We start from the raw sequence: 14,960 nt of genomic DNA, 5'->3' as shown, positions 1-14,960 counted from the left end.
AAGCTGACAAATTGCTCTCTGTCCTAACTGATCATATAACACCGGCAGAGTTAAAAAGGCTAAAGAAACATGAAATTCAAATTAGTTACAGGGAGCCCAATTCACTTGCACAGCTCCTTGCTACGTGATACAATAAAGGCCGAGAGTTCAGGAGGATTGAAGATAGCACTAAAATGTGACTTTCCATCCAGGATTTTAACATTGAGTTGCTTATTTTCAAAGAGGATTTTAGGAGGGGTTATAAATCCTCATGCTCAAGGAGGGTGTTTGATTTGACACCAAGTTGGTTTCTGTTGTCAGAGGTATGGAGCATGTGTCTCACTCCTCTCACTGGCATGCTGCTGAGCCACAGGGTGTATTCAGAACGGGCTGGACTTTCTCTGGGGCATCCAGAATCAAGTGAGGTCAGAAAATGTACTGGTCTCATGTTTCATTGGGCTCCTCGTCATTTCCTAGGACCTTTGCAAACACCTTTGCATTGCAGAGAGGGATAGAAGATTTCAAATTTACAAATGATAATAAATGAGCAGAAATCATTTCCAGGAAATACTCCAGGTTTAAAAGCTTGTGGAGTCTCAGTGGCATTGCTGTAATAAATTATTCACTGTGATTAGCAGGCTGTTAAGGACTACCTGCTGATTCCTTCTGCTCTGCGCTTTCATTTGCTTTCATTTCTCTTCCCATTGCTTCGTGCTTCTTGGGTTATGGACTTGGCTGTAAACTGAACCAGTCTTCAGGTCACAGTGGGTTCAACTCATTTTATAGTGTGGTAATTCAGTCTTGGTTTAGTATTTGGAAATGTGGAGCCTGGAAGAAGGGAGGCATACAAAGCAGGGTTCCTCATCACTCTGTTTCTTCTCATAGAGAGATGTTGCTCACCTGATTTCTTTTCTTAAAATGTAATACCCAGACCTGCAACCACTGAAGAGCACACACAGTTTAAAACCTTCCCCTGCTGGAATGCATTATTCCATCCCCATTAGACAGGAGACCATGTTCCCACCAGCACTTCTTTTTTTTTTCCTGCTGTTTGCCCTCAGTTTGGGGTTTCTACCATCTAGCACCAGGCACTTCCCCTTTCAGCACCTACTACTCCATGCCTTACCACTGTGCCAAAGAGCTGCCAAATACACTGGGAGCTGAATGAATGACATCAAAGCACACTGGGCTGGAAAGCAGAATTATGTCCCTGACACTGAGAACTTCCACAGGATTTGGCTGGACATGCCACTGGGCTGTGATTCAGTGAACATTTCTTTTGGCAGCAGTATCAGCACAAGTGGCCTTCAGCACTCTCCTCCCCCATCACAACCCTGCCCCCACTGCTCACTTCCTCCCCTGGGCCCCTTCCTCAGCCATCCTGGTATAGTTGTGCAGTTGGGAAGGAAACTGCTCCAGAGAAGGGATCAGACTGGCTCAGCACCACCCAGCCATAAAAAGTGGTCACTCTTAATCTCTATCAGTTCCCAATCCCATTCATCATCTGTCCCACAATCAGCAAAACTGTAGCAGCTGGATATGGACACAAGCTGCATAAATCACAGCAGCCAGAGAAAGAAAGAGCCATTAACCTACACAGTAACTTTTTGGAGCAAGACAAGAGCTTCACAGCTCAGAACAAGTTGGAAGGAGTTCAACTGCATGGAATTTGTCATGGTTGAACCAGGATAAATTAACACTTAGGTATAAGGTCATCATCACCACTTTTTGCTCCTCATAAAAGCTAGTAAAAATGTGTTTCAATGTGGCTCCCAAACAAGGCTGATTTTAGACAGGTGAGTAGATTGTCTAGGTAAATGAACTTCTTAGAAACATACAGTAGTCATGCTCAATTTCCATTATGTAGTAAATAAGTAGTTTTATCAACTACAATGCTTGCAAACATTAATACATAGTCTAAGGCACTGGTGCTTTATGAAGAAACCAGCACTATCCTGGTGGTTTAGTGTGCTGTGGTGATACCATTAGACATACAGTTCCCAGGGTTTTCTGTGAGAATTTACATTCAGAAAGTCTAGAGCATGATGTTCCATCCCATGATCTAGCCAAGTTAAGCCCATGGCTACCATTAAATATAGGAGTAGTCCCATCAAAATAAAACTCCTTTCTCTAAGCCCTTTGTCGTATTCAGGCCTTAAAGAGTAATTCTGTGTAAAAGCAGCAGCCAAGTCTTAAATGATTCTGCAGCACACAGCAGGAATTTCAACAAGATGCAAAGATAAATCACTCTGACAGCACAAAGTGAAACAAATTGGACCTCAGAGCCCTGGAGTTAGGGTGGAGATCTGGAGAGATTGAAACCTCCTTGAGCACTTACGCTTGGCTCTGAAGTGGTAGCAGGCTCCTCCACACCCACCCTGCTCAGATGCTGTCTCTCAGCTCACCAGGGCTGCTCTGAAGGCCTGGGCACTTTTATCATCAGATGTATCCTGGCAAGGGGTCCCATTACTGGGTGGTTGTGGCTATGAGGCATCTTTAGCCAGTGGTCTAGGCAGGAGGCTCAGAAGGTTCACTGCAGCCATCACCACAGGAGTGGGATTGCTGCTGCCATGGCACCCCCTGTGCACACACCCAGCATCACGGGAGTATTTTCAGTCACACAACCTCTTGTGCATCGCCACAGCACCATGGGATGGGAATGGTGATTCCTGTATTTTGGTTCCAAGACAGAGGTCCTAGAAGCCAAGGCACTGGAGAAGACATGAGGATCCTTAGGACAGAGAGCAGCAGTAATGGTTTGTGGGCAGCCTAAATCCTCCTAGGGTGCCACAGCTGATTCATAGGCTACAGACTGGGCGTCCTTTACATCCTATATCCCCAATACATGGGAAATTGTGCCAGAAAGGAGAGTTCTTCAATGCAGAAAGATCCAGTCACTTTGATGTCCTTTCAGAGACTAAAAGGGAGAAAGTTTAACTTAAACCAATCAGGAAAAAAAGGTTCTTTGTAGACCTATTGATTTAGACATGCACAGTGTGGTGACAGCAATGCACAATCTAACAGCAGCTACCAGATATATATGTAAAGTGAAAGTGGATTTGGTTGTATATAAAGTCAAAGTCTGATCGCCCAGTCTGTGTACAATTACAGACACAAATATCAAGTTGCATTATTTAGACAAATAATGCTTTGTCCAAATAGCAGCTCTTCCCTCTGTGATCTGATGCTCTGCTGTCTCTCTGAGCCAATAAGCCGCTTTGAAATGAAAAGGGAATTGTGTTTCCATAATGGAAATGAATGCAGAGTGGTTATTATATAGACCTAGACACAATTTGTGTTTGGTCAAGCCAGAAATGTTTGCTGGGGTGTTGTGGTCCCACAAGAACAGCACACAGCAAAAGGGATCTCAAATTGGACCAGAAATTGTTTGTCCATTTGGCAAAAAAAAAGAGGCCTGAAGCCTGAGGCGAAGAAGTAATTAGATAGTGAGCTGGGATTGCTGACAGACCACTGAAAGTCCCACTTAGCCAAGTCATTCTTTCATTCCATGAGGGAAGGGAGGACGGCAAGCCTCTGGGAAGATCATTGGTAGGGCTTTTCCCACATCAAATCACACAGGAAATATCTTTTTTTTTCTTGTTTTGAGAAGTGAAAGAAAAAAAAATACCCCAAACTAATAAAAATAAAGGAATGAATGGAAGTGTGGCAGGATGGAGCACTAAGTTACGGTGCAGCGGCATCCCCATCTCATGACCCAGGGGCACCCTCAGCAGTGGGTCACACTAATTCACAGGTGACAGCCCACGGAAATCTCTTGGTAAATCTGCCCTCGAAACAAGAGCCCATTTGTTTGAGCTAAGATGGTGCTGTTCTGCCTGGACCAAGTCCTTCCTCCTACACTCTAACTCATTTGACAGAGGTGTGATTGATGGGAGCAGGGTTGGCTTGAGGCAGAACACAAATCCATGCCCGGAAACCATGGCCCCACTGAAATCACTGGGACAAAACTGCCATTGACTTCACTGGAGCCATGATTTCCATAGAGTTTAAGGCCAAAAAGGGACCGCTCACAACCTCCACCCTGACCTCCTGCATAACTCAGCTCCTAGAATTTAGTTTGCTGGTTTGTTCAGTGGAGGAAATTACATTTCCGAGGAGGAATTTTTTTGTTATGTTTGTTTTGTCTTTAAACTGCAGGACGAAAGACTTGGGAGTTTGTAGCTTCACTCATGCAAGCTGTGTGAAAATACTGTCATTGTTTTAGTTCCATTGTTTAATACCAGTTTTAGTATTGGGATGCCATCCAGTGCTGGCTCTTGCCCATAGCGTAGGCGAGAGAAGGGGTTGCATTGGGGCTGTTAGAAATGTTCCACATTATTTCTCTGCCTTTCCTGTAAGCCATTCAGAACATCCAGTCTGCGTGGTAGTCCATGCATTGGGAGAGTTGATTGTTCTTCTGCACAGTGTGATTTAACAAGGCACTAATCATCTAGGAAGCAGCAAGACTTGAAGGACTGGGAGATGTCTTATAGGTCAGCAATTCCAACACCAATTATAGTTGGTCATTTATTAGATCTTTAGAATCAAAGAAAAATATGGGTCAGAAAGGCTTCTGGAGGTCTCTAGTCCAACCTCCTGCTAAGTTGAGCCACCTGCAGAATCTGATCTGGTTACTCATGGCCCTAGTGTTTGACCACCTGTACTGATTATTTTCTGACTTGGGGTTTTAATTTATATATCTTCTAATAATTTCCCTTGCTGCAACTCTGCAGCCTGTGTCTATTGCCTCTTATACTTTCACTGGGCACTCTGAGCAAAGTCTGTCTCAATCTTCTCTGTTAATCCCCTTTGGGTCATAAAACAGAGTTAACAGCAGGTAGATCCTCTGTAGATTTCTGCAGATGGTTTGATTCTGAACAGCCACCAAGCATGCTATCTGGAACCCTTGAGAGTGCATGCATTCTGCCTGTGCCTCATCTGAGGTGATTCAGCACACAGAAAAGAGAAAGAAAATGAGACTCCTGGGCATTTATATTTGGTTCTTAAGAGACCAAATGCAAACTGGTTCACCCTGTGTCCCCACAGCATGCCCAGCCATAGTGCACATTCCCCAGTTCAGTGCTGAATCTGGCTCTTCTGGGCACAGCAGGCTGAAAACAGTATCAGGAACCCCATACCCCAACCTCAGGATTTGGAATTACTCCAAAAGGTACCATTTGGTCATGTTTCTCTAGGTACCAAAGTCCAGACAGCAATGTGCACCAGCCTCCAGTGCTGGCCTTCAGCAACCCCCTCCGTCCCATGCCTGAGCTGAAGGGCAACACAAGAGCAAGCAATAGCCTCATTACTGCCAGGGGTTCCCAAATAAATGGCATGGTACTTTCACTGCATACTCAGGCAAGGTTCCCTGAGCACAAAGGGACAGAGCACAGCCCAGTGCCTAGCACTAACTCAAGTACCCAAACCTCTCCAAAAGTCCAAGTCACCCAGACCATGAGTGACCAAGCCAGAAGCAATCCCTGATATGTCATTCAAAAAAAACATTCCCTTCTTTATCAGGAACCTCCAGCATTTTTCAAATACTCTGACGCTGATGCTACCTCCTGGCGTGTGCAAACTCCACAGTACCAGCCTCATGGTCAATAAAAATGGTAAAAAATCCTTCAGACTCACATGGCTGAAATGGATGCAGATCCCTGGGCCTCCTCTCCTCCAGGCTCAGCTTAATTAAGGACCAGCCAGCAAACCACAAGTGTGCTCACAAAAGAAGCTTGCATCTGAAGGGTTTTGACTGCAGCTCTTTGTAACTAGTCACAAACATCTGGTGCCTGGCAAGCTTGCCAGCCTCTTGGAAGGGGTTTCCAGTGAGAAAATTCCTGTAGCTTGCACCTGAATTCTCTGCAGCACACCATGCAGAACTCAGATCTCTCTCCTGGCTCCTCTTCTAAGCTGCCAGCTTTGTACAAGCCATTTCTGGCACTGGTTTCCCCATCGTGGCCTCCCCACCCACCCCAACACATTTTAAACAGTGCGCATGGTCTGATGGGGAACACTCATTCCTTTGAATGTTCACAAGTTGATAAGCAGTTTTCAAATTCAAGTGATAGCGTCAGTTCCAGTTTTATTGGCATGATGAAACAGAGATCAAGAGAGGAGGAGGGAATAAGTGCAGTTCTTTTCTCCTCTTTTACTAGCCCTTTTCACATGCATGTGTGAGTGTGCAGCTGTGCTCAAAAGCCAGTCTCACGGATACTTCCTTAAGTATCTGTTGAAGATTAAATCATTTCATGTACAGCCCGTAATGATGGCCACTACCAAAAATTGTTCCCATCTGAAAGCTGTCCAGTGCTGCATGATCCAAAATGAGCTGCTGACCTCAGAAGAGAGCCCAGCAGGCAAACCACCACATCACAGTCTTGGCCCTCTGCAGCACTGCTAATTGTCCCCTTGTCTGTGGGCACTGAGTGAAGGCAGCTACTCAAGGCACACTTAGTACTGTGCTCTAAGCTTGTGTTACTGACTTCCTCCTAAGCCCCATTTCTGCCCCCCCCATTGTGTTTGGGGAGGTGCTGTCTCAGTCCCTGCTGAGGTACTCTTTGTCAAAGGGTCACTGGATCTCTGATACAATCCCAGTAAAACCCATACAAATTGTCCCACCCATATGTGCAGGCATTGGATTTGACCCAGGAAATTAACTAAACACAATCATAAGCCAAATAACCCAAAACCAGACCCAACCTCGGTGCAGAGAGGCAAACCTGCCATGAACATGGATGCTTTGACTCAAACCAGCCCCAAAACCAGCACGCATCTGTTGTCAATGCATTTCCACAAGATCCTGTTGAAATTACGACCAGCTCCCTGCTGGGGCTCTATTCCCCAGTGAAGGTTGCAAGCACCAGCGTGGTAAAAGGATCTTGATGGGTAAAAATTATGCTTCCATTTAGGAAGACCCACTAATGACACCTTGTGCATCTGTCACTGCATTAACAACATCAATTTGAGACTCTACACAAGGGGGGCAACTGGTGAAGGGAACAGCTTGCTTACATTTGGAGGTCTGGGTGAAACGGGACCTTTGGCTTTGTTTCTTTGGAGGGATTGTGATCAGCTAACAGGAAAGTGGATACTTTCTTGTGGGTATTCACATTTTTGCAGACTGGATTCCTTTTGTATAGGAAGGAGGAGACCTCTCAGATCAATATGGGAAAAAGGAGTGGGACACTGCAGAATAATACCTGGGGAGCCAATGAAGCACAATTACAGCAACGATATTAACACACGTGTATGTTCAGGAGAGCAGAGGTGTGGAATAAAAGAGACAAACTTAGGTTGTGTCACTTTCACCCCCTCCCTCCCAGGTCTGGATTTGCCTCCTTCTGCCAAGGAAAACAACAAAGCTAAATATAAAAATGCAGCAATCTGGGGAGCTACTCCAGTGCCCAAAGCGTAGGTGTCTAATGCTGTTTTAGGCACTGCTGGTGATTCAAGACATCTGCGTGGGGCTGGCAGATACAGCACCGGACCTATGTCAGGCTCCCTCCCACCCGGGGCAGCAGCCAGGGGCCAGGCAGAGAACCCTGGGGCATGGAAAAGGGCACTCCATGCCTACATTTGGGCATCTGAGCAGCTTCCCCAGAGCCCTGTGTGTTTGGACAGTTGGAGTTAATCATCGAAGAGAAACGAGAAACAGCTTCCCTTAGCAAACAGCACTGTGAGATTTGTTAGCCGAGAGGGTAAAACAGAAAAGGATCCGAGCACAGGGGACAGTCCGGCACAGTCAGAGGAGGAGGATGGGCAGAAGAACATCCAAACAGAGCAGCTGCCACCAGCTCGGAAAAGTTTCAAATTCCTTTTGTGCCACGCCGAAGTTAGTCATAAATGACAACGGGGGACCTGGGGACAGAGGGATGTTTTCTGAAGGGTGTGATCTGCTGGCTTTTTAGACTCTTTATGTGTTCCACATGTCTGAGCGCCTCCCAAACACGTCCTCTGCACATGCCGTGCAGCACAGCCGCGTTATCCTCCCCGCCTTGCGGACGGGCATCTGGAAGCACGGAGGGATGTTTTCAGCTTGACCCCAGTTGTTGTCTGTGGGAGTTTAAGCCCCAAACTTCCTTTTCATGCCTTTGAAGCCAGGCACTTAAAGAGGAGTCAGACTTCAGCTCCCGGCTTAACCCTTTCACCCTGTGTCTGTCCCCCCTCGGTGGGTAAAATAGTGGGTGTTTCTGTGCTTCATTTGGTGTTTACAAGTTTTATGAAGCAATTAATATTTCCAGTGGAGGAATAAAATAATCCCCTAAGGACAATATAACTCAGTCTTTCAGACTTCCCATCTCTCTTGGCTCCCTTCTTCCCTTACCCCCTGGCAATGTAGACAGCCCTAGAATATGGGGCAGCTCAGTGCCCTTCTTAACCCCTACCCTTCCTTCCAAGAAGCACCATGTTACAGAAAGGAAAAAATAAATAGAGGGGGGAAAAAACCAAAACAAACAACAACAACAACAACAACAAAAACACCTTGCTTCAAAACTTTAACAAATATTTTGAATTTTACTGCCCCTCAAATACCAGCAAGGAGAAATTTTGGGGTCCTCTCTGTGGTTTGTTTTATTCTCTAGATTTCAGCTCCACCAGCAGCTATATCAGTGCAAATCAAATTACGCCTCCTGTTTACTTATCTCCAGAGCGCTGACACTGGCAGCCGAGGCTTATCTTGGCGAGTCAGGAGCCAGCGCCTTCCTCAAGGGTAGGACAGGAACTCCGCAGAAGCCACTTGGAGTGGGAGAAGGAGTATATCAGGGAAGTGTATATCAGGGAAGTGTATATCAGGGAAAGCTCTGCTGCCTGTGCTCCCCAGCAGCGGGGCTACATTGCCCAGCTCTGCTGCTTGCTAGGGGCAGTGCAGGGAAGCCGAAGTCCGAGATGCCCGGGGGAGTGGAGGCTGCTTCTTCCACGTGGATTAGCAGCCTGGAAACCAGGGTTTGGATTTTGGTTTACTCATTTGTAAGGAGGAGGCAGTGGTGGACCTGCCCGCAGTGGTGACGGTGCGATAGCTCGCGGAGCTGGCGCTATTTCGCTCTGCTCCTGAGGTCGGTCCGCCCTCCTGCCTGGGAGATGGGCGTTATTTCACGGGAGAAGTGTCGGCACTGGGGCCGTGTAAGCGCATCCCATTGCCCAAGAGCACGCAGAGCCCTCCAGGGCTGACCCAGGCTGACTCAGTGGCGAGGGCAGGCCGCATTTCACTCCCATGAAAAGCTTCGTGCCTCAGTTTCCCCCCTGGTGGTAGTGTTGGTTTTGTCCCAATGCTGCTCGGAGACGTCCCGGCAGGGCAGCGTGTGAAACAGAGGCTGAGATATGACCTGCGTATTGCCGTGTTTTGTACCGCCGGGAGCGCCTGGAGCCTTGGGCATCGCCACCACGAGTCTGACAGCACCGGGGGCAGATAAAGTGACTCCACTCGGTTCATGCTCGTGCCAGCTGTACGTAGATCGCGGGACAAGAGCAGAGCTGGGTATTAGCATTTGGGTGGAGCGGGGGTCTCATCCCCTTCACCCCGGAGAGAGTCTGCTGTACCAGAGGCCAATGCACCACCTCAGGTGCCAGCCCTCCAAGGACAATATAGTCGAATCCCGGTTTGCCCGGAGTTTGTATGTGTTTTCACCACAATTGGCTCCTCAAAAATGAAGCCGGCTTCCTTCCCCGCCTGCCCCCGGCAGTGAGCCCGCCGCGGGCAGCGGGGCCCGGCGGGCGGGCAGGAGGGAGGGACGGACGGAGGCCGCCGCCCGCCCCCGGGGCTGCTCCGCGGGTGCGGGCGGGGGGCGCGGGCGGGACGCGGGGCCGGGGCGGGGCGGGGCGCAGCGGGGCATTCCCGCCGCAGCGCCGGGAGGAAGCGGCGGGCAGGGCTGGGAGAGAGAGCGCGCGGAGGCGCCTCATCCCCTTCTTCTCCCTGCAGATCTTCCAATGGAGGCAGCTGGAGAACCTCTATTTCCGCGAGAAGAAGTTCTCGGTGGAGGTGCACGATCCGCGCAGGTGAGCCACGAGACGGGCTGGGCTGGGCTGGGCTTAGCCGGGCGCTGTGGTGCCGAGCCGGGCTGAGCCGGGTCCGGCCGAGGACGCGCTTCCCCCGCTGCTGTGCGGGGCTCGCTGCGCTCGGTAGCTGGGGAACACGTAAGAGAGAGGCAGCGGGTACCGAGCCGGGGGCTGCTGCTTCCTTTCAGCGGGACATTTCGGGTTCTGGTGTGCGTATTTGAGGATGTGTTTCCCCTCGGCTCCTAGCGGTATTTTTTTTTTCCCCCCCTTCTCACTGTTCTGGCACCTTGCAACCCCCAGGACTGTGCCGCTCCGGTGCCCCAGCTGCAGTGCTGGCAGCCCTCCTGTGTGAAAGGGGGGTTTGCCTTGTCCCCGTGTTTCACTCAGAGCCCGGAGATAAGCGCCAGATTTTGTACTCCCATGCTTCTTTGTAAATAAATATTCAGTAGTGCAACTGTAAGGAATGGCACAGGACCAGAAGTTTACCGCCGGCAGCCTGGATGAAAGCCCATCAGTCTTTTTGGCATAAGAGCCTTTATTTCTTACTTTGGAATCCTAATGTGAGAGTTCAGGGGACTGTGCTGCCTCCCATCAGTACGTTCAGCACCCCTGGTGTGTTTGCATTACTGGATGGTTACTGCACACAGTGAGTGTATGGCTCTGAAAGTTGTTCTGACTAAAAGCAATGTCTCGTTTGCACTGTATGATACTGCTAATGGAAACCATCTCTCTGCCCAGATTGATTTGATGTGTTGCTGGTAGTAGTGTGTTGTGCTGATCACTCAGCTGTGATCCAGTTTCACCTTTTTCCCATGCCTGTGGACTAATATATGTGCTTTTATTAGGGTAATTTTGCATGCAGTTTCTATCCTTATTCACCCCAATATGAGCACAGTCACACTGGTACAAGGTGTCTGTCTGCGTAGGTGCATTTGCTAAAACAAGCGCCAAGTAAAGCAGCTCATGTCATTGTACAGCTCCAGGTCAGCAGAACCTCAAAGCATCTGCTTAATATTAAGCATGTAAACAGTCACATGAAATCTAGCAGAGCGAATTCCCAAAGTCGAGAATACACTGGGAGATCTTCCAGCAGCAGGAGCTGGGGGTAGTGCACTCCTTCCCCCACCCAGGCTCCCGCAGCCCAAGAGGCGTCAGAAACGCGTGCTGCGAGCGACCAGCAGCCAGGAGCTCCTAAATGCCCTCAATTCTGGCTGTTTCCTGGAAGGAGCAATTGCAAGAAAAGGAAAGGAAATAGCTCTGGGACATTAAAATCATTGTGACATTTGCAACTCGATGTCGTGCATGAGATGTGACCACGCAGGGCAGCCTCTTCTCTCTCATTTATATTTAGATTATAGGAATTAGTGACACAGAAGAGCTTCCGTTCTTTACTCCATTGCTTTGTTTCTCTGACTCAACACCAGGAGGATAAAGCCCTGTCCTGGGTTGTCAGCCTGGTACTTTCTTGCTACAAAGGAATTAGTTGGTTGGATTTTGTGTCATTTTGATTGGTTTTGGTATCCAGAGTGGCACCAACCAGGTGGAGCTGGTACTCAGGCTGTAATGCAGCACAGCACGTTGCAGTGGCATGGTGGGAAGACAGCCTGGGTTGTAGTCTCCCAGCAAAGTGGGATGGACTCCTGCGAGGAGTTGTTCAGCGTGTGGAGGCGGAGGAGTAGCCAACGCAGTGCTCTCTCCACATTCCTCTCCTCATAGCCAAACCAGAGCCTGAGTCAGCGAAGCCACAGTCAAGGAGAGTGAGCGCAGCTCCGTGGTTGTGGCCAGGGCTGAGCAGCACAATGTATGTTTTTAAGCCCGGCCTCTGCCCATGGCTTCCTGTCCCCAACAGCCACTTAACCTCCTTTCATTGCAGTTACTTATCCCATAAAGGAGGAAAATGATACATTTTAGGGGCTATCAACAGGGTTAATTCTATAGCGCATGTAACATTCATGGAGAGAGGTCATGGAAAAAACATCCGTGGGCCATATCTCCCAGGTCTTCAAACACAGCTGTGAAAGGCAAGTCCACAGCTCTGACCAACAGTCTGCACATGTTCTAATGGAGTCTGCTGTTTTGAAGGGAAACATGTAGACTCCAAAAGGGAAAATTATTGGAAATCACTACTTTTACAGTGAGGAGATGAATGATTTGCAGAGTATGTTTCTAAGAATTCAGCAGTAACTGTGTTTGAACTGAATAGGATGACACCAGGATTAAGGCTTCAGCCCATGTTTGAGTGCCTTGATTTCCTCAGAGCTTTATGTGCCAGTGTGCTGCAGTGGTTTGTGTCCTTAGACCAATATAAAGCTGGATCCACTTGAAGTCCCAGCTTCAAGAACAGCTCCCAGCACAGCCTTCATTCCCTGTCCAGTGACAGGAATGAGGCAGCCCAGCACCATCAGCCGCTGTCCTGTTGCACCCATGGAGACTTTCCTCACAAGAACAATACTCGTAATAGGACAAGGTCTCTAGCACCATTCACAAGGAAAGGACTCAGCACAGGGTAACTGAAACATGAGATCCCAGTTGTCTCAGACCTTGTTTGCATTGGCCACAGCTGTTTTCTCAGAAATTTCACTCTGATTTGTAGCTCCATAATTTGACTTTAACACATTCTGAAGCCCTGAAAAAGCCCTGATGCAATGTCTGTCAGCCCTCTCCCAGACTGAACATTGCCAGCAGTTCTCATTTTGCTGCAGAGTTTTGGGTTTCTTTCATTCTTGGCTCTATCACAACTTTCTTCAACTGTTCACGTCTCCATGTTCGCCTCCAACTTTGGACTAGGCAGTGGCCCACAAGCCCCAGAAGAGAGGTGGCCAGTGCAGATGCAAGTGCAGGAGGGGAACCTTAGAAGGCTTGAGGACTTGTGAGTGCTGGTAAAAGAATTGACTCCCCCTTGCATGGCACAGTAGTGCTCCTGGGCTGTCCTGCAGTGTCACCTCCACACCTGCATGGCTCAGAGTCCCTGCTGACTGTGGGCTCTGGCAGCCCCTCTGTAGCACACCTGTTCCCCAGGCTGTCTCTTGCACTGGTCCGTCTTCACCATCCATGTCCCTGAAGGTGTCACATTTCTGAGCGAGCCTCTGTACCCATGTCACATCATTTCATAATCCTAGTCTATCACAGTACCCATCTTAACAGACTGGAGAGGAGGCCCTCATTTATTTGGGGCTCTGGAGGTCAGTGGTGTGGTTTATTCCAGCCAGAGCTCCATCCCTGCAGTGGGAGGAGTTCCACATACCAGGATGCTGGGAGCCTGGATGTGCACCGTGCTGGTGTCAGGGGCTCTGCTGGTGGCGTGGCTTTTGAGGGATGGGGAGGAATAATCAAGCAGGTTTGTACAGCTGTGAAAGCATGGGGAAACCTAACCTTTGTTTTTTTGCTAATGTTTGAGAACAATTGGGAGTCCCAGAGAGGAAATATTTCGCTCTTATTTTTCCTGTTTTTAAATTCACTCAGCTAATCACTGAATCCCATTCTTCTCTCCAGGGCACTAGGCAGCCCCCTCTGAGCCTCACAACTCCCTGCCCCCATACCATGAGACAAATCCTGCTACATCTGTTTACAAGTGGGGAAATCAAGGTTCCTGAAGAGTTTCTCTCACACTCCCTAAAGCAGCCATTGTGGCTCTTTGGTTGGTACCTGGGTTCTAATATTTGGGAGCCACTGTCCAAAGCCAGGGGCAGTGGAGGGTGTGAGGACTTGACGTCAGATGTCTCTGCGTGTGATGAGACACTGAGGATTCACGCAGGCTTTGGCCTTGGTGGCTCCCGTGGGACGTGCAGCAAATCAGCATCAGCCAAATCCAGGGATACAGTCTGAGCTGGACAAACTGGGTGATCCTTGCTGTTAGTCCTCTGGAGCTTGCTATCTCGAGGAGATATTTGAAGTAAATGCTCTCCTGCCTTGATTATATATTTATTGCTGGTTTCTAAGCATTTTGTTCCATTACACAACGGTGCACACAGTAAAGACAGCAACTTTTACTATGAGATCTGTGACAGGTTCTGCCACAGAAAGGAATCTGGTGAAGCCTTTGTGTAACCCCAGTTCATTCTTTCTCCTCTCCAGGGCATCTGTGACCAGGAGGACTTTTGGGCATAGTGGCATTGCTGTGCATACGTGGTACGCCTGTCCAGCATTAATAAAGTCTATCTGGGCTATGGCCATTAGTCAACATCAGTTCTACCTGGACAGGAAGCAAAGCAAGGTAAGCATGGGAAGCTCCAGTTGTGGTGGGTTAGTCCTTCTCACTCCCCACAGTAACAGCCATGTCAAGTCCAGATGGTGGCTTCTTTCCTGCCCTCCCTTTCCACTTGAGATCCTAAAAGAGGTGAATCGACTGAAGATTCTTAAGTCCTGACCAGACTGAGAAAATTTGTATTGAATTCATGCCTATGGGAGTAAGGATTCAGGAAAAAGGTTGTATTGAACTGTGGCCAAATAGAAGGAGCCAAAGTTAGCAAGCAGATAGGGTCAACATCTCTGTCTGGATGTTTTCCACATCTTCCACGTCTGTCATAAAGTTAGGGCAGCTTCCAATAACTGAGTTCAAAGTAGCTTCACAACCTAAAACTGTCTCTGGATTCTTTTTGCTGTCCCTTGATTTTTGCTGTGGTATCTTCCTAGAAAGGAGGAGTAGGGATATTACTTTAGGAGGGGGGCAGAAGGCTTGACAGCCTGGCTGTACAAGGAGCTATTGCAAACTGGTGCTGCACAAAGAACCATGCAACACACAAAAGAAACCACCTCCAAACCAGAGGAGTGTGTGTTCTCCCTCTTAATTCCTTTCATCAGTAATTTTAGGCATACCCAGAGCAACAGGAGATCACTTTGATCACTTTGAGTTTACTTTGATACAGAGAAAAGACTTCTCATGCAGACTTCCCTTTCCATATGGGCACGCTGGTGTAAAGCTTCACAGAGGAGAATTGAGTGGGTAGCTGCATTGGTCCTCATCTCTGGTGAAATGGCAGAATGTGATG

General features: G+C 48.4%; 1 protein-coding gene across 6 annotated transcripts in view; it reads left to right on the top strand.

Moving 5' to 3' along the window:
• Positions 1-14,960, top strand: part of FRMD4A (FERM domain containing 4A) — a 360,571-nt gene that overhangs the window by 311,511 nt on the left and 34,100 nt on the right. For all 6 annotated transcript variants that reach the window (XM_040061690.2, XM_040061691.2, XM_040061689.2 and 3 more), the window contains 2 exons: positions 9,896-9,972; positions 14,047-14,185. In XM_040061690.2, coding sequence (XP_039917624.1) covers positions 9,896-9,972; positions 14,047-14,185 — 216 coding nt within the window. The remainder of the gene's footprint in view (positions 1-9,895; positions 9,973-14,046; positions 14,186-14,960) is intronic.

This window comes from Hirundo rustica, chromosome 4 (genome assembly GCF_015227805.2).
Source record: "Hirundo rustica isolate bHirRus1 chromosome 4, bHirRus1.pri.v3, whole genome shotgun sequence".
Classification (NCBI taxonomy): domain Eukaryota; kingdom Metazoa; phylum Chordata; class Aves; order Passeriformes; family Hirundinidae; genus Hirundo; species Hirundo rustica.
Note: the sequence above shows the minus strand (reverse complement) of the source record. Positions and strands in the feature narration are given on the sequence as shown.